This window comes from Rhipicephalus sanguineus, chromosome 3 (genome assembly GCF_013339695.2).
Source record: "Rhipicephalus sanguineus isolate Rsan-2018 chromosome 3, BIME_Rsan_1.4, whole genome shotgun sequence".
In the NCBI taxonomy this organism is placed as follows: Eukaryota; Metazoa; Arthropoda; class Arachnida; order Ixodida; family Ixodidae; genus Rhipicephalus; species Rhipicephalus sanguineus.
The window spans coordinates 118,769,377-118,787,613 of NC_051178.1; the positions used below are offsets into that span (position 1 = coordinate 118,769,377).

Below are 18,237 nucleotides of genomic sequence, written 5' to 3' on the forward strand. Positions count from 1 at the left end.
TCCGGTCCGCTGGGCATACAAACCGTTTTTAAGTCCCGTTATTATACCTTGGAACATGACAGCAGGGGCGTAGCCAGAAATTTTTTTCGGGGGGGTTCAACCATACCAACCATACTTTATGTATGTTCGTGCGTGCGTTTGTATGTGTGCGTGCCTATATACGCAAGCGAAACTGAAAAATTTCGGGGGGGGGTTTGAACCCCCCCCCCTTGGCTACGCCCCTGCATGACAACGTGTGTTCACAAAATCCTAAGACTGCACACCTGCGGGATCATGGCGGTATCTAAAAGTGCGATGCGGGGATCGGCGAAACGGGCAGGAAATGATCAACAAGGCCTAAAGAACTCAAGCGGAATGTCGCTAAAGCAACCCATGCAACGCGTTCTAAGACCGAGCTTGTTGAGCACTGCTGGATGACAGGCCACAGCTTCGACCTAAACAATGCGACGACGCCGGTTTGTGAACGAAGGTGGGGGAAAAGCAACTCTTGGAATCGTGGTTCATTCGCCGCGGCTTGCAAAAACAGCCGTGGCCCCCCACTGGACATTTACAAGGACATGTGTGACTAGTGGACTGGTTGACCTCGGCTCATTTTTTTTTTCTTTTTTAGGATGCCACCTGCATTGGGGGTGAAACGTCTGTCATTTTGTTAATAATTGTTGCATTAAGTCGGAGTAAACATTTTACAATCAGTTACAAAGAAGTTTCAGAAAATCGCTTCGCTAGTTCACGGAATTTCTGGCCTTAGCCGTTTCGCGTTCTGCTGTTTTCTAGCCACCTGTCAAACACGATTAGCTCAGAGCCTCAGACGAGCGAGACTATAAACATGGCATCCTAATGCTCCTCCACCTGTACACCAAGAACAGAGCTAGATGCTCAAGTGACGAAAAGGATATATATGCTGAAAAAAAAAAATGGACGTGAACTTAGCAGGCTGTTCAGTAACCACAATTGATTTACATGTTGTGTTAATGACAGACCTCCAACCTCGGTCTTCTGCAGGGAAGATAATCCGCTTAGTCACCTCCTCTCCTAAACTGCGAGGGGAGCCCTATTCTGGAAAGTTGAGGGGTGGAGAGGATATATGGTAAAGAAGAAAGTTCGAAAAAGTGTTGCTGTTGGATAATTTTTCATAAAGACAAAAGTAACTGTAACGGTATTTTCCGTTACAGTTACTGCGAAAAAAGTAACAGTGTTACAGTTACAAGTTCCTCTAACTTAAAAGTAACTAGTTACAGTTACAAGTTACTGAAAAAAGTAACTAGTTACCGGTAACGCGTTACTAGTAACTAGTTACTGCCCAAGACTGGGCGAGATGTCGACGGCCACTACTAGCAAGCCGTTGTGCAGCTTAGTGGCACAAATTTCATCGTCATCTGACATATGAAAGATTACAATGGGTATTGCAGACAGACCCGTATGCAAGTCGCTACTGCCACTGCTCTTTTGTGGTCTTCGCGAGCACCAGAGGAGTATTGGCGCTCAGCTTTTGCTTTGGCAGTGCATCCTTTGGATTTTAACGTCGGCAGCATCGAGTCTTTGCTTGGGTTGCCCATTTGGCAGTGGCAGCACAAGCAGTTCCACCAATACATCAATCATTGTTTATAAAGGAAGCGTGGCTAACCACGGGAGCACGTAGATATCTTTTCATCCTTTGAGGGACTGCTTCGTACTGCCAGTTATGCCAATGCTAAATGCAGGAACTTGTGCCTAAGAGCTGTGCTCTGAAACAAGGGCTTACAGAGGGTAGCAGGCTACTTTGCACAGGAGTCAGACTTTACCAGCCATACAATGATTCACTCACTCTGAGGAGCTTGGTGTATAAAAATCACCAACTTGTTTCTTTCTGATGCTCAATTTTAGCTTCAAATACCTAAAGTGGGCAAGTGAAGCCCAACCTACAACTATATTTCTCAGATGCTGGGTCTCGACATGAAAAAAACATTCTTTGTTCTAAAAATGAAAAGTACCTTTCTTAAAAGTTCCGTTATTTCTTTGCCCAGACAGTTAATGTCATTCAATAAAGTGATCACTATTCACTAAATTTTTTTAACCGACTACAGTGCTCTATAGCCACCTAAAGAGGCCCACAATGCCATATTTTAAGATTTCTACGTTGTTTATTGAGGCTAGTGTATAACATTAGGAAGCAAATCATGTTTTGGCAGATAATGGATGCTGCAAGCATTTGTAAGACACCTTTATTGTGGTTTCTTGCCCTACCATATTTTGTAAATAGCACCTAAAAAAAAGCACTTTAATTTTGTCATTTATAGGAGCACTTATAATAATGTAAATGTTGCGACAGTGGAGAATACAGCGTATTTCTGGCAAACATTTTTCTCCCAAATAGTTTCTCTCCAACTGGGAAAATTCAAAGTGCTCTTGAATGTTGAAAAACCTTTTTGTAAATCTGATATAGTTGAGAAAGTTGGTGTGGAATGACCCGCCTTTATTTAACGGCAGTGTAACAACCAATAAAATTGTATTTCGTATGTCATTACGCAAGGGACATGTAACATTTGCTTTAATGAGATGACTATCATTGCATCTGTGGTCAGAAAAATTATTTACAGTCATAACAACAAGAAAAGGGAAGATAGTGCTACTGATCATAGACAGTAGCAGCTCAAATTTTAGTTGAGAATCAAAAACAGCATTAGCATAAGAATATTAATGAGAACCAGACAAGGGGTCATATCTAATCTTTCAAATTACATATTTACAGTCATATTTACACATTTTCACATTATGCAACACAAACACAACACTTATGAGACAGACTAACATGTGCGCCACTTTTACAGGGTCAGTTGATTAATTGCCAGCAAGTTAACCGCAGTAAATAAACAGTGTTCACACTGCACAAGCCTTAGTGCTGGAAATGATGAATCATACATGCTCAAGTAGCAGTTGTACTTATCGGCGTGCCAGCTACGAGAACCTCACAATGGAAATTTTTAATTTTGTTTCGTGTGTGTCTAGTTTTGGGATTATCTCCAGAAAGGCATTGGCAGTCAAACAGGTCTGGTTACACAAAGAGCAAACACACGTAACCACGGTGAAAAGTGGTCATTGCTAAAAATACAATGAACGAGGTTTTCTCAATACAGCTACACAACACATCCCAGCAAGCACGTAACCAAACTGCTCTTCTTCTTCACAGCTAAAAGCACAAAAAACACAAAAGTACACACCATATTTACATAAAGGCACACACAGCCTGTGCTTCTGATACACCGCACAAATGCGAACGGCACTGTAGAACTGGTCGAGAAGCCACAGCTGTTCTTCGTGTAGACAGGCAAAGTTTGTTGATGAGTGGCGAACGATCAGTTGCGTCTGCGGCGCACACGGGATATTCTCCATGCGTTGGGCTCCTCGTACTTGTTGTAGAGGGGCTCGAGGCGCAGCTGCTTCTTGTGCTTGCTCAGCTTGGTGGGGTCGGCGAACTTGAAGAATGAAGACGCAAACTCCACCAGCCACTTGGGGTCGATAGTTGTCACCTCTCGCATGTATTCCTTCGTTGTCAGCACCAGCTCGTAGTACACAACCCTGTTGGGAAGTGACAAGTGTCAGTCAGCTTTCTCGGAGCAAAAGTAACATTTGTTTGTGCAATAAAAGAATACTAAGGTGCGTATTCACACACCAACCTTATCCTTATCTCTTGTTTCCCTTAACTTTCTTTACACTCTACACGCGGTATAAGGGCACAAAAACGGTACTAAAGTGCTTATTTGGGCCGGTTGGTACATGGTCAACAAAACGAGAAACAGCGCAAAACACAGGACAGTGCACACAGCTCCGTATGCAGCTGTCACGCCATGTTTAATCAATGCAAGATACTTCGGCGATACAGTGATCAACGAGTAGGTGAGATTTATGAGGCGTTTTACATTGACAAAAAAGGTGATATGTGCGTTAGTGTGCCTTTGTTAGCGCTCCTCACTAGGGAAATTGCGTGTCTGTCAAGTGGATGATGGCTTCTTTACACTTTTTCAGATGCTTACACAGATTTCGTGAACAAATTCCACGTCACTATTCTCCTCTCCTTCCTTTCATGTTCTGTGTGCTATATATACCCCCATGTACAGAATAAAGCCTTGGTTGTAAATCAGTGCTTGGTCCGTCTTTTTCTTCACTGTCCTGTGTTTCGCGCTGTTTCTTGTTTCGTTGACAAAAACGGCAATAAAGTAAAAGATAACTACAAGATTCGTTTGTGAATACCACCCTACTTTGTTTATCAAATGCACTAAAGGCACAAAAGCGGTAAGGATAGCGTGAGATAAGGATAAGGTTGGCCTGTGAACACGGGCCTAATCTTGAAGTGAAAATCACGGTCTCTTCTAACTCTTTCAAATGTGGTAAAAAGTGCATCAATGTTATGAAAAAAATGTGACTCTGATAAGCTAGACTAGACAAAGTAGCAAAAGAAACTAGAGAAAAAGTTAAGAACCACACAGCGTGTGATGGAACCAAAAACGATAGGAGTAACACTAAAAGACAGGAAGACAGCCAAGTGGATCAGATAACAGAGGTAGCCGATTTTCTAGACAATATTGAGAAAAAAATTGACCCAGGCAGGTCACGTCATGAAAACGACAGATTAAGTGACGGTCAGTTAAGACGACAGAATGGACACCGAGAGATGGGAAGTGTGGCTGAGGACGACAAAGTGTTAGGTGGAGCGACAAAATTGAGAAATTTGCAGGCATAAAATGGAATCTGCTTCCACAGGAAAGGGTCAGTCAGAGATCATTTGTAGAAGCCTTTGTCCTGCAGTGCATGGAAGATAGGCTGACAACAATGACGATGAGATATTTATGCAAGATTGAATGCAACTGCTCTACACTCCAAAATCTCGCTCCTACCCTAAATTATAGAGTGGCATGCAATTAAAGGGAACAATTTATCTAGTGTTTGAAAGCCATAGTGACTGCTTGTCCAATATAGTAGTACATCTACATATACATCAAATATAAAGGCGTTAAACAACCCTGTGTACAGTCAAGTCTGCATACTATACCTACGTTTTTGCATTTCAGGTTAAAATTTGCAAATGAGGAGCAACCAGTTTTTGAAAATTAATCCGGCACCCCTTTCAATGTTGCTAATTGGTAAGTGTTGTAGACCGCTGAAATTGTTCATAAGGAAGGGCTTTGTAATACTGACACAATGCTTTGCCACCATTTTGTTAGCACTCCTATGAGGAGCTTCTCTTTCACACTAATCAGTGCCACGCTGCATGCCAACAACATTCTACGAAAGCGCCTGTAAACAACAACAAAAAATAAAGTTGCACACACTTCACTGATTCCTCTGGCTCTGATCCTATTTATGACAGCAGCAAGCTCTTGGAGCAAGAACTATCAGCTCCTTTGCAATCACAATGTCATTGTTGTACACTAAATATCTTGACGTGCGTCATCAGAAATACAGAATCGCAGTGTCCAAGTCAAGATGTAAAATATATAAGTGCTCCAAAAGGTCGAATGCTACAGGCTTGATGACGCAATAACAATGACAAACTTTAATGCATACGGCATATTCAGCTCTGACCAGTTCAACTGCTGCTTCAGCAAAACATTTAAAGGAAGAAATCTGTGAAACATCTCTGTTTTGATTGAAAAGGCAACGAAAACGATGCCTCTCACCATTCCGGCTGGCGATTGAAGAGAGCACTGGACGGATGGATGTAGACAACTTGGCCGTCCACAAGTGTCCGGTATCCCTCCTGGGGGTCTTTCTTGGCGGCATTCCGGAAGAAGCCACTGCACACTGCCTTTTGCACGCGTGCCGTATTCTTGCCACAGGACACTACATCTAGCTTGTGCCTGTAAACAGGACAGTGCAAAACAAAGACAATGATGTGAATACTTGCTTAGTGGTTAGGGCGGCAGTTGCAATGGCACGAACTAAAGATTACTGCATTGAGGCCACGGTTTGATGCTACATTGCTACAGTGAAGCACATCAACAGTAGCGAAGATAATTGACATCTGCTACTCCGTGAGATGTCACTGCAGAAAACAGCTCGAACTAACGAGACAAGCTCAAGTCTGAACCCATTTAACATCCATATAACAATCTGGCAATAAAACCCAAATACTATATGAAATTTAGAACCTACTAGAAGATGTGTATTCACTCCACTCCACTTTCCAGTGGTTTTAAAAGTGCTGACCATGACCAAACCCTATAATTCAACACTAACGAAACGGCACTGAACAGAAGTTAAGAGAAAGAGTCACACAAACAACAGGTGCACAGAAAGGCACTACACACCTGTCCATGATTCCAAGTAGTTGCTTGCGCACATCCTGCGCCCGCTTGAGAGTCCGAATTTGGACAAAGTTCTCGTAGCACCACGCATTGGAGAACTTGTTGTTTTTCCAGGAGTTGTAGACGGCCAGCAGCGTCAGGTGGTCGCCCTCCGCCTGGTTGAACTTTGCCTTCTTCTGGTCGGCCAGTGCTTGTTTGTCCTGTAGGCACACAGTGTTACGCCATTACATATATCTTCATCAGCCATCAGACAAGTTTCCTACGATGTCACTGACAGCTGCGTTAACCATGTAAATAAGGAAGCACAGCGAAAAATTTGTTGAACGAGATAAAATCCAGCTGACCTTGTAAATTTTAGCTCAAAAATGACATCTCAAATTGACAAGCAATAGTGGGAATGGAGGAAGAGCAATGACATGGGAATGATCTAACTGTACAGCATAATTTATAAAGACTATAGTTTAAAAAAAAAAGAAAATTTAAAAATTTACCCTGTGATGTTTATACCAATAATATATTATGTTAAATAAGTGATGCATCGGCTGCTGGAAAACTTTTTAAAGCTTGCTTGAAGGTGTGGGTTCGAGCTAGTTGGTACTCCATGATCAACACTTCTTGCGCAAAATTTCTTAGACAACGGACGAAACAGACATGGACAGGCTAAGACTGTCTAAGAAATTTTGTGCAAGAAGTGTTGCTTTGGAAGCCTGAGCACTGGCTTGATGCCTATGTGCTGGTTTCAATATTCAAAGTATGTAAGCGTTCAATAACTTTGCAGCATAGTACTACCGCAGCCTCTACATTCAAGAGGCCATGCCATCCACCTGATCCTTCACTTCTTTGCCGTAACCTATTGCATTTATACTCAGGAAAAGCATAACAAATACATATTTTATTATTTTCAAAGCACTTTATAGTAGCTGCACTACCACAGTAATAAATTTTAAAACCAACTGCGTGAACCCATTAAAGCTAGCTACCACATCCTTTTCCGAAATCTTTCAGTGGCAGTTTGCCCATGAATAATGAGTGTGATACTATACGCTACTCAAACTTCAAAAAACATATCCTTTCACTGGCAAGTACACCATTTCAGAAAGGCTGGATTTTTCTCTAGAAACACTTTACTTGAACTTGAAAGTAATTTTGCAAGAAACAAATCATTTCAACCAGAAATTAGCATGCTAGTCGAGTATTCTTTAAAATGAAGTTCCTAATTATACTACACTCTAATGAGTTGCTTTTTAGCATGACACTAAATAATGTCAATTCATAACAACAATTTTTACAACTTATATACGTCTGCATTACATCCACTCACTGAATCACCAAAGGCAGAACACCGGTCGATGAAGCCTATGAAGTTCTGTGAATAAAGTTTCTTCCAGCATTGTAAAAAAAAAGAGGTCATTAAGATCTGAAGTTGTAATGTTTCTGTAAAGGCAGTGCTCCTGCTTGCCACATGGCAACACAAACGAGAAGGACTAGCACAGACTTTCAAGCTTGCAATTTTCAAACTGGAGGCCCTTGAATTTAACTTTAGTACTTGACTATCCTCTACGGCAAGCACCATCACCTAAATGTGTAAGTAATCTTGTACAATACTAATCTACCATACAATCCCCGTAAGGCAGGTGTAAACTGCACAATGCCACAGCCGAACGAAGGATGACAATCCAAAACACCTACAGCGATGCTACCGAGGACTTCAGATTTGGAGCAATTTTTGGAGCAGCAATATTTCCGTTTTGGAGCACTTTGGAGCAGCAAAATTTTCATCTTGGAGCACTTTGGAGCAGATTATTTTGCATCTGGAAGCACTTTAAAGCAGCGAATTTTACATCCTGGAGTGCAATACAGAAGCATATTGCATTAACATTCAAGCACCCGAGTATTATTATGGGGCTCTTATGAAGGCTAGCAATATTTCGATTCATTGCAAATCTCATGGAAAAAATCATCTCAGGAGCATAGGCGCGCGCACAGGGGGGGGGGGGGGGCAGCCCCCCCCCTAATCACCTAAGAGGGAGGGGGGCGCAAAATCTGCCCCGTACATTGACCCTTGCGATAGCAATTATATGGACACTCTCGGCGGATTTTTGCCATCGCCGTTGCCGTAATTTTCCGTATAAAGTCCAAATTAACAATATCACCACGCGCATTCTAGCCGCGGGTAAAAGCTCGCAAGCGCTGGTGACGAACGCGGCTGAAGCGGAGATTAAACTAGCCGGCCGTCTGTCTCCGCCGCACGGACAGCGCATGAGATAACATCTTCCCGCGTGCGGGCCTGCCGTCGATTGCTCATCAAACAGAGAGGAAACGCCCCGCCCGTCTTTCGTAAGGAAAGTGAAGGGACGCCAGGGGAGCGGGGGTGGGGGGTGGGACCGCATCGTTCGAAGGGCGCAGTCGCTTGCGCGCGCGCTATCTCGAGGCATCAGGAGACGGCTCGTAAACTTGTGCTCTCAACGCTTACTTCGCGTTTAGAGAACTCAGAGCAAGAAAACGCTTCGGTTGCTGGAGGGGCCATATTCCCTCAAACCAGCGTTTTGTTGAGTTATGCGAGACCGGATCCAAAAGAGTTAGCTGCCAGTCTTACTTCGTTTCACAATACAATTTTTTGCTATCGCATTCATTGTTCGCTCTTAAGCGAAACTGAGTTTTTTTAACCGTTAACTATTGACCCCCGAAAGCGAGGGGCGGACGTGTAACATGGCGTAGCCGCTTCACTGTGGGCCGTCAGCGACGGGCCCGCTACTGACAGCTGCGCATTTGCGGCTGCTCCGACCAGGAGATATGATTTTACTAATGAGATGACATTTTAAAAAAAGCAAGCGAAAAATTCGAATTGGAACCCTAGCACGTGAGCTCGAAAGGGCAGGGCCTTTTAGGGGGTATTTACCGCAGAGTGATTACAAACTCAGACGTGCTGGCGGAAGGAATTACGAAAAAGCTGTTCTGGATGAAGATCCATGGATAAAGTATATCTGAGGAAAAGTGTGAACGCGTTTCCACCGTTCACGTGCTCTTCCATAAACGCGAAGCAAGGAAAATTCGATATTGTCCCATATATCTACTGCGAGCGATCACAAATTTCATTCCGCGATGTCCGGAAACAGAAGTGACAGACATTTTAGCGGCACTCATGTAGTTATTACTGAACACTGCTTTCCTTACGTGCCGTGCGACGCTTGAAACGAGCTATCAGCAGCGTTTCTGGAACAGACGACGTCCGCCGATGAATCGTCGTCGCACTTTCTCGCTACCGATAGGCCTAGAGGTCACGAGCCTCTGCGGAGAGCGCGTTTTGCTGTCGAGCCGACTTGCAGAACAGAAGCTGCGTCGGCACCGTGCATGGCATCATGGCTTACTCGGAACACACGCGCGAGTGCTATTTATTCAGCGGAATAAATCTTGGTCCATGATTGCGACTTTATTGGCAGCCCCAAGATCGAGCTGCACATGTTCTGATGCACCGGCGGCGCGATAGCCGGTGATAGACGCCCCCAAACCCGAGACTTTGGCGCAGTTTGGCGCAAATTTCGTCGATATTATCAGGATGGCGCAGTAAATACAATTTGGCGCACTTTGGCGCAGTTGGCGCAGGAGTGGAATCACTGCACCTACGAAACATGACACCAGTTCATTTTCTCACGTACCTTTGGCCTGTAGAACACATTCTGCACTGAAAGCATGGACACCACGGTGAGGATCTCCTCACTGCAGCCCAGGTGAACAGACATGATCAACATCTTGGCCAAGTTGGGGCTCAATGGAAATTCAGCCATCTAGGAAGTAAGCGAAAGATATGCAGGGAGATGAGAGGCAAGACGACCACACTACAGCATGCTGAAAGACACAAAATCTCGAGCATTGCGTACTCTTCGCCCCAAGCGGGTGAGCAGTCCCTCGTTGTCTAATGCACTGAGGGAATGCAGCTGTTCCAAAGCCATGATGAGAGTCTGGAGAAAGCAGACAAGGTGGAAAGACGCAATTCATTATGACAGTACATACACACGATCGAGGTTCAGCACGTACACACAGTAAAACTACACACTTTTGACACATCAGGAGAGTGGTGAATGATACAGACGTTTGCTAGGGGCTGTCCAGCAAAAGTGTGGCTTTACCTCAGTGGGAGGAGCATCCATGAAATCAAAGGAGAGCAGGTCATTGATGCCCATGGCCTTCAACTGGAGCACAGTGGAGGCCAGGTTCGTTCGCTGGATCTCTGGCACGGGTGTTGTTAACATTTCGTCTCGGTAGGCTCTCTCCGTGTACAGACGGTACGTCTTGCCAGGCCCTGTGCGGCCAGCCCGACCTGCCCGCTGCTTGGCCTGGGCCTATGGGACATTGAGAGAAAATGATTTAAAACATGGCCTTCAGCCACATGGAGATGCGCAGTTGGCTGAGAACATTGAAACACATATCCAGCCTTTGTAGATCATGAAAAAAACAATGGATGTTGTCATCAACTTGTGCTGTTTAAAAGAGATTATTCATTTAATGGGCCCCGAAACTATAGATTGTGCATAAAGCAGAGGTAGTAGCGGGCTTTACACGGCTGCAGCAACAGCAATGCGCGTAAATCTCCTTGAACCATCAAACACAAGCAAGCAAACACTATAAATTCTAGCTAAGTGACTAATTTTACTGCAACATTAATGACAGTCCTCAAGTCAACTACACTTTGCTGCAGTGTACAAGGCTCTTTGCACACTTCATACCTGAGAGATAGGTGTGACAACAAGGGAATCCATGCCAGTTTTTGGGTTGTAGACATTTTGCTTGACAAAGCCTGGGTCCACGACATAGTAGATTCCATCAATAGTGAGTGACGTTTCAGCAATGTTAGTAGCAATCACGACCTGAAAATCAATACAAGTAGGTTGAAACCTAGGAAACTTGCAATTCAGCCCAAACTTCAGTGCTAGTAATAAGACCAAGTGAAAAGCATTATTGTGCAGCAAGGTTAGCAGTACTTTGTGCAGCGTCAGTTGCACAAAACATTCAAAGCCCTGCATGGAAGATTCGCACACATCTACCTGCACATTGTCAGGAGCTGTATCCGCATCAGGAAATTTACGGCTGCAAGTTTACATTTGGTGTCCCTTTCACAAGTGGTAACTGAGTGGAGCTTGTCAACAGTGACTTGATGTTGGCACAATTTACCAATGGGCGCAGAGCTCGGCCAGAGTAATGAAAAGAGTTGCCATAGGTACATACCATACAAGTATACTACCATAACTCCATCCGACACACAACCTACAACATTAAGAAGGTAAATCTCTGATGTTCAAGTCATCATCCCGCTCACCATAATGAATTAGAGTGCAGCTTCATGGCAGAGCACTACTACAAAGACAACTACAAGACAAACTTTGTGGTGGCTTTTTGTGGTGCATTCCATATTTCTTGTGTGGCTTATTTAATATATGTAAAATACTCTATTACATAGTGCCATGATTCACCAATGAGAGTAGGTCTCATTCACATTACTACGCAAGTTAACACAATCAGATAACTAAATCAGCAGCATTTTTCAACATGCATGTGCAGACTACTGTACTGTGCAAAATTCTTACAGTGTTACAAGCTTTTCTGAAAGGTGTCAGTTCTTCCGTATTTAAACAAGAAACAATATTCGTGGTACTAAGTTTTAACTGTGCCAAACAAAACTTGCAATGGCAAAGAGGATCACCTTTCTGGAACCTGGAGTTGCAGGCTCAAATATCCTGGTTTGCATTTCACTCGGCAGTGCAGAGTACACAGGCAGAATAATAAGTTCGGGAACGTCGGGGCCAAGGGACTTCATTCGCTCGTACAAGATCTCACAGGCAGTGTCGATTTCCTCTTGACCAGTCAGAAAGAGCAATATATCACCTGACACACACAAAAAAAAGAGAAAGCAGGGAGTGAAATCCCGGGGAAGAAACACATTTATATATATTAAGCTCTCATTTCATTTCTTTTATAGTTCCGTATTCTTGGTCAGTAGGTATAAACAATTATACATTACAGCCAATGTGCTGCAGTACATTGATTAAAGCACAGCAAATTAAGGTGCCTCCACTGTCAGTCTTAAATTAGGCTAACACAGAAATAAAGATCTTAACATATGCATGAGTAACGATAGCACAGTACTGATGCCCACTCCTAACATTAACTGCACAGTGGCTTCTACCTAGAACGCGGGAGACCAGCGAAACATTTAGTATAAGAATACTAAGGTACCCTAATTATACCGATTACCAATGACATCACTACTTCAGTTGTGCATTTCGCTGAGTTTGAATTCTTAATCACAACTACATAATTTCACTGCAGTGGAATTATTTGAACATCACTATACTATTCACAACTTAAATTATTGCGATGGCCACGGGCAAATGTACAGAATTGGAAAACAGCTTTCACTTTTACAAGCTGTAGGTACATACTGAGAGGTGTTCCCTTGCACGCACAAACAAGTAAACCTAATGATAGATTTAACCCTGAATTGACAAGCAGCTAGGCTAGAAAAATTTTAGACACTAACCGGGAGGTTCTGTCAGATGAATCTGCATCACCGTGATAAGCGAGGCATCCAGGTAGTCCGTCTCTGGTTCCTTTGTGTAGAGGATCTCAACAGGGAATGTTCTTCCCGGAATGGTGAAAATAGGCTGTTTGGAAAGAAGGTGGACAGAGATATGAAGAACTAGTTGAATTGAAGTAAGAAGGTGTTACTTTTATCTATGAGATAAGTACCCCCCCCCCTCCCCACAGTTTCTTTCCCACAGGGCTCCTAGCACTGGACAGACCAATGACAACCAAAATGTCCTACTCTCAGCAGCCACACAAAGTGAGAAAAATACATAAAGGACAAACAAAAAATGAAAATGAATACACGCAAACCTCGTTATAACGAACACGGATGTAACGAACGATCGGTTATAACGAAGTAAATGAAGAATAGTCTTGTCATAGCTACAGTGTTACAAATAAACGTTTATAACGAATTTTCGGATATAACGAAGTTATTTTCGTGGAAGATGCGACTTTTTTATAATGAGGTTTGAGTGTAATACCTCTGTCATACGGCCACCACCGAACTCCATTTCACTCCGTTCGGCATTTAACTACCTGATGGGGCATTACGAGAATGGAGTTGTGGCCGTGCTACACGGCTCAGTGCAAGCTTTCGACGGTTGCCGCATGGGGCAGAAACAGCGCTGCTGCGCTCGTCGAAACGTCCAATTTTTTGCCTCTGCAGTCGCCTTTAAAGCAACAAAAACGTGTTTTTGTGTGTTGATGAAGTGCTCGGAATCACCATTGCTGTCACAGTGCTTGTGCGTGCGCCTCACACGTGCAGAAACAAATATCGCGCGACGCTTCATAGCGGCGGCTTGGCGAGGCGTTGGTGTGGAGAGTACAAGTGCTGATGTCCGAAAAAAATACAACTAAAACTTACACTACGGGGCGTGAAATGCTACGCAAAAAAAGAGCATAGTTTTTAAAATTATAATTGAGCTCATTAGGACGATTTTGCTAGTGCGGTTTTCAGCATAACAGTAATGGGCTGGGAACGAGAGTACTCCATCGAGCTGAAATGGTCATTACCGAACCCCCTCCACCAAAAGCTCCATTTAACTTCCTCAGCGAAATGGTGACCGTGTGACATGAACCCCACCTCCCTCGAGGAAAAGACGAGGGAGTTAAACGGATTTCACGGGTGCCCGTGTGACAGGGGTATAATTAAACTATTTTTTCTTCAGACCCAATTGCATCATCATCATCATCAGCCTGTCTTATGACAACAAAAATGTCCATTGAAGGACGAAGACCTCTCCCAATGACCTCCAACCTACCCTGTCCTGCGTGAGCTGTTTCCATTTCATGCCTTCAAATTTCTTAATTTCATCGCTCCATCTAGCCCTTTGCTGTCCTCGGCCACACTTCCCATTTCTTGGTATCCATTCCAACGTTCTAAATGACCATCTGTTATCTGTCCTTCTCATGACACGACATTCCCAGGCACATTTTCTTCCTCTTAATATCTACTAGGATATCGGCAAGCCATTCATTCTCTGATCTATTCTGCTGTCTTCCTATCACTTGGAGTCATGCCTATCATTTCTTTACATTGCACAAGTGACAGTAATTGATGCTCATATCAATAAAAGTATGAAAAAATACCAAGAGAAGTGCCACATACTGCTTCGAAGAAATACTGTGAAAACTTCACGGCATCCAGAGTGGCTGATGTAACGATCAGCTTCAACTGCGGCCTTTTCTTGACTGCCTGCAATGAGCGTCAGCGAAAAACGAAATAAATAAAAAGTTAGAACAAGAAAAAAATACTGCAAGGCACAAAGAAAAAAGTAGAAAGCATTTCAATCAGCTGCACAGTGCTTATTACCAGGGGTATTTATTACCATAACAGTTCCATGCAAGTTTCATTCACTCCCATTACGTGGCTTTGTTATATCGCTGCCATTTCACAATGTCTGTGACATTACATAATGCCACAAACACTTATGAACAAAGCTCACCTTCCCAAAGAAACAAGCTCATTCCTCTTTACAAAATGGAGTTATGATAAGATAACACTATGAAGAAACAGATAATCGGCACATACATTCTTTAGAAGGCCGAACAAGACGTCGGTGTGTATGGTCCTCTCGTGGGCCTCGTCCAACATGATGATGGAGTAGGAAAGCAGGTCCAAGTCGATAAGGCATTCTCGCAGCAGCATACCGTCTGTCATGTACTTGATTTGTGTCTCTGGGCTGGTGCAGTCTTCAAACCGAATGGTGTAGCCTACCTGAAAGGGATAACAATGAACCAGGTAAGAACACGGTTCCTCAAACTACACATTGGGGGCCATTTAAAAACAGCAGCGAGAAAGACAATCAACAAATGAGACACAAACGGCACTGAGCTACAAACAGCATCGTGAACAGAGTTACACCATGATGATTCAATGCTTTCATTTTTCCTGAATGCCATCAGGCATTCAGGAAAAATTAAAAAACAGTTGCAGATCTCTCATGCATTGAATCACACATGTTCCCCACACCACAGCCTATACATACCAGCAACAGACTATGTATGTTCCATAATAAGAATAGCAACTCGCTTTAGAACAGACTCAGCTTTCCGAAAACTACGTGTGAATGAAGAAGTGCCACTGTAACTACATACTGTATTTACACGAATCTAACACACACCTTTCCTCCGATAAAATGAGCTTCTATATTACTGCCTGCTGGTTAGCATGAAGCATAAAACGAAAACCACATTTGCAGCATTGGCAACAGCCTCCCATCAGAGGGGTCAGATGCAGTGTCATTGCAATCACGTGAGTTCGCGTAGATTTATATCATGCTCGACTTCGACCTGTGCCCCTAAAGAAGTGCAAGTGGTGACGCGCCACTTCATTATGAAACCTCGTGCGGAAGGAAAGTTATACGGTAGCTCCCAGGAAGTTTTCTGGCTAGCGGACTATAAGAAGAGATGATGAGCACTAGCTGCTATCTTTGTGGGGACTTGACGAACCGCAACGTGTGGGCTTGAGGACTTTACATTCAGTTGTCGTAACGCCTGATGTCTAAAGCTCGTTCACACGAGCAAGATGGCGTAATTACGAGAAATCGCAAACATTTAACACATATTTTATTGCTTCTCTTTTTTTTTCCTGCACCTTGAAGCCTCATCCCGTGTACAGTGCGGCACACTCATGCCTGTTGAGCACATCGAGTCTCAAAAGTTGTAGACTTTCAAAGCCACCCGCTGAGGCGCCTTCTGGGTTTATTTTTCTGTGGTAGTATATTCATTCTTACTTTTTTATGTGGTGGTATCTAGTTTTCGTGCAGATAGTGAAGACGATTCTGGTCGCAGGTATTACAGCTAGCTACTTTGTTCCGCTGGAGGTTTGGATGCATGAACACCATCGAAACTGTGGCTAAGCATGTGGCTACTGATAAGAAGCAGGCTACACAGCTGCAGTTCTTCCACCTAAAGTAATAAATACTTTGTTTTAAGCTTCAAGTGAGTATTTACTGTGCCAAGAATGGTTCACCGATTGATTTGTACAAGAGTCTGATGCATTTTTTACATGGGTTTATATACTGAGTTCTGGCTGTATCAAACTATTTCCATTTTGTGATGCCTGCACTGTTCTATATATCAAGGTGTGACTGTAGTTTCAGTTTATTGCCTCAGTTTTCCTTTGCAGTAGCAGTGAGACTTTGTTACATATTGAAACCACGGATAAACATGCTTCATTATACTGAGTTAAAAAATGCACGGCATTCTATGAAGTTATAAAAAGTTAAATACTGCATTATATTGACAATTCCACTATACTGAAGTTTGTTATATCAAGGTTTGACAGTATATACATCACACTTGACAGGATAGCAGAGGCATACTACTAACAAAAATGCCGGCGTATGCACGGTATGGTGAGCCCCGTCTACCTGCATTCCTGGGGCAAAGGATCGAAGATACTTTTAGAAAGTGCAGTGTCAAAGTATGTCATCTCTAACAGTAGCTCTAACTTGGATAAACAAAAATTACAGTTAGTCCATACACACATCAAGCTCTTAGTTGCTCGCACTATCTCGTGCTCGAGGTAAGAGAAACCCAGCTCACCTCTTGTCCCAGCCGGCAACCAAATTCTTCGGCCACTCTCTTAGCCACAGACATGGCAGCCACACGCCTCGGCTGAGTGCAGCCAATCTTTCCCCTCGTTGTGAAGCCTGCTTCTGCCAGGTACTGAGTGATTTGTGTTGTCTTTCCCGAGCCAGTTTCACCAATGACAATCAGGATCTGGTTATCCATAACGGCCTGTGAGCATTAAAAAAGAACAAGCACGAATCAAGACAAGGCCACCAGGGTTGCCACTCACTTTCGAGTAAATGTCGCCAAATGACGAGCAAAAAGTCGCCAAAAGTCGCCATTTTTTTACAAACCTCGCCAAAAAAGTCGCCATTCTAGATATGTGCGTCATACCTAGTAATAAAAATTTCCTCTCACGTATAGCCCCGTAGAATACAGTACCATCCATGGCCCTTCAATTATATTGACGTTTCTCAATGCCAGTCGTATCGCCCGCTTCACCATGGGAGTAGTGCATGGTGCTGCTTCTCCGACTAGCCGCAAGATAGATGTGCGTGGTGGCGCAAGGGTGAATGAATGAAACGCTCACGATATCCTTCCATCCCTCTCCGCTCGTTTCAAAGGTAAAAGTGTCGTAAACCTTGGGGCGAAAACCTTGAAAGCGTTGTTTGTAGACAGCTTTACGTACCCTTTTATGAATTAAAACGATTACAAAAGGTTTATTGAAGGTGACACGACAGAAGTCTTAGAGGAACCGATCATTAGTGAGTCTTACACCTTTTCAGTGTGAACTAATATGATACCGGACGCTACCAACCCTTTCTTACAGTCACTTATATCTACACGCGTCAATCCGATGCGTTATTAATGAACAGGTAGGCAATGTAAAATGTTGTATAGCAATTGTTGTCATTGCACACGCTCACCGAGAACAGTGGAAAATGCCTCAATAAATATTTTTTTATTGCACAAATAGCCGCGTATCCTCCTCTCTTCGCTTTTCTAAAACAGTCTTTACCAGCTGTATTGGGGGTACTGCAACAGTGAATAAGTCGCCAAGATATTCAGAACAGTTGGAGCTTTGGTGGAACAAATGGTCGGAACACTCGGCCAACCCGTCGCCTAGCCCCTTCAGAAGAGAAACTTTAGATAAGCTTAAAGCGCCGAAAGCTATAAACTTATAGTCAAACACTGCCCCCTCGCGGTTTACATTCTGCTAGAATGTCTCTGGGGGACGTTCCCGTACCTCCTGCCTCTAGATGAATTGAGGAGATGCACACGAGTTGCAGGACGGACATACAGAATGACGCGTAATGTGCACACTCTACTCTTAGGTCTAAAACCAAGAAAAATACAG

At 43.5% G+C, this 18,237-nt stretch overlaps 1 protein-coding gene across 1 annotated transcript in view; it reads right to left on the reverse strand.

Moving 5' to 3' along the window:
* Positions 1-2,085: 2,085 nt before the first annotated feature.
* Positions 2,086-18,237, reverse strand: part of LOC119387006 (ATP-dependent RNA helicase DHX8) — a 36,553-nt gene continuing 20,401 nt past the window's right edge. Inside the window, exons 14-25 of the mRNA XM_037654310.2 lie at positions 16,914-17,108; positions 14,896-15,081; positions 14,473-14,559; positions 12,817-12,940; positions 11,980-12,161; positions 11,006-11,146; positions 10,409-10,621; positions 10,160-10,240; positions 9,938-10,066; positions 6,285-6,481; positions 5,655-5,834; positions 2,086-3,555 (exon numbers count right to left, since the gene is read on the reverse strand). Coding sequence (XP_037510238.1) covers positions 3,333-3,555; positions 5,655-5,834; positions 6,285-6,481; positions 9,938-10,066; positions 10,160-10,240; positions 10,409-10,621; positions 11,006-11,146; positions 11,980-12,161; positions 12,817-12,940; positions 14,473-14,559; positions 14,896-15,081; positions 16,914-17,108 — 1,938 coding nt within the window. The 3' untranslated portion in view covers positions 2,086-3,332. The remainder of the gene's footprint in view (positions 3,556-5,654; positions 5,835-6,284; positions 6,482-9,937; positions 10,067-10,159; positions 10,241-10,408; positions 10,622-11,005; positions 11,147-11,979; positions 12,162-12,816; positions 12,941-14,472; positions 14,560-14,895; positions 15,082-16,913; positions 17,109-18,237) is intronic.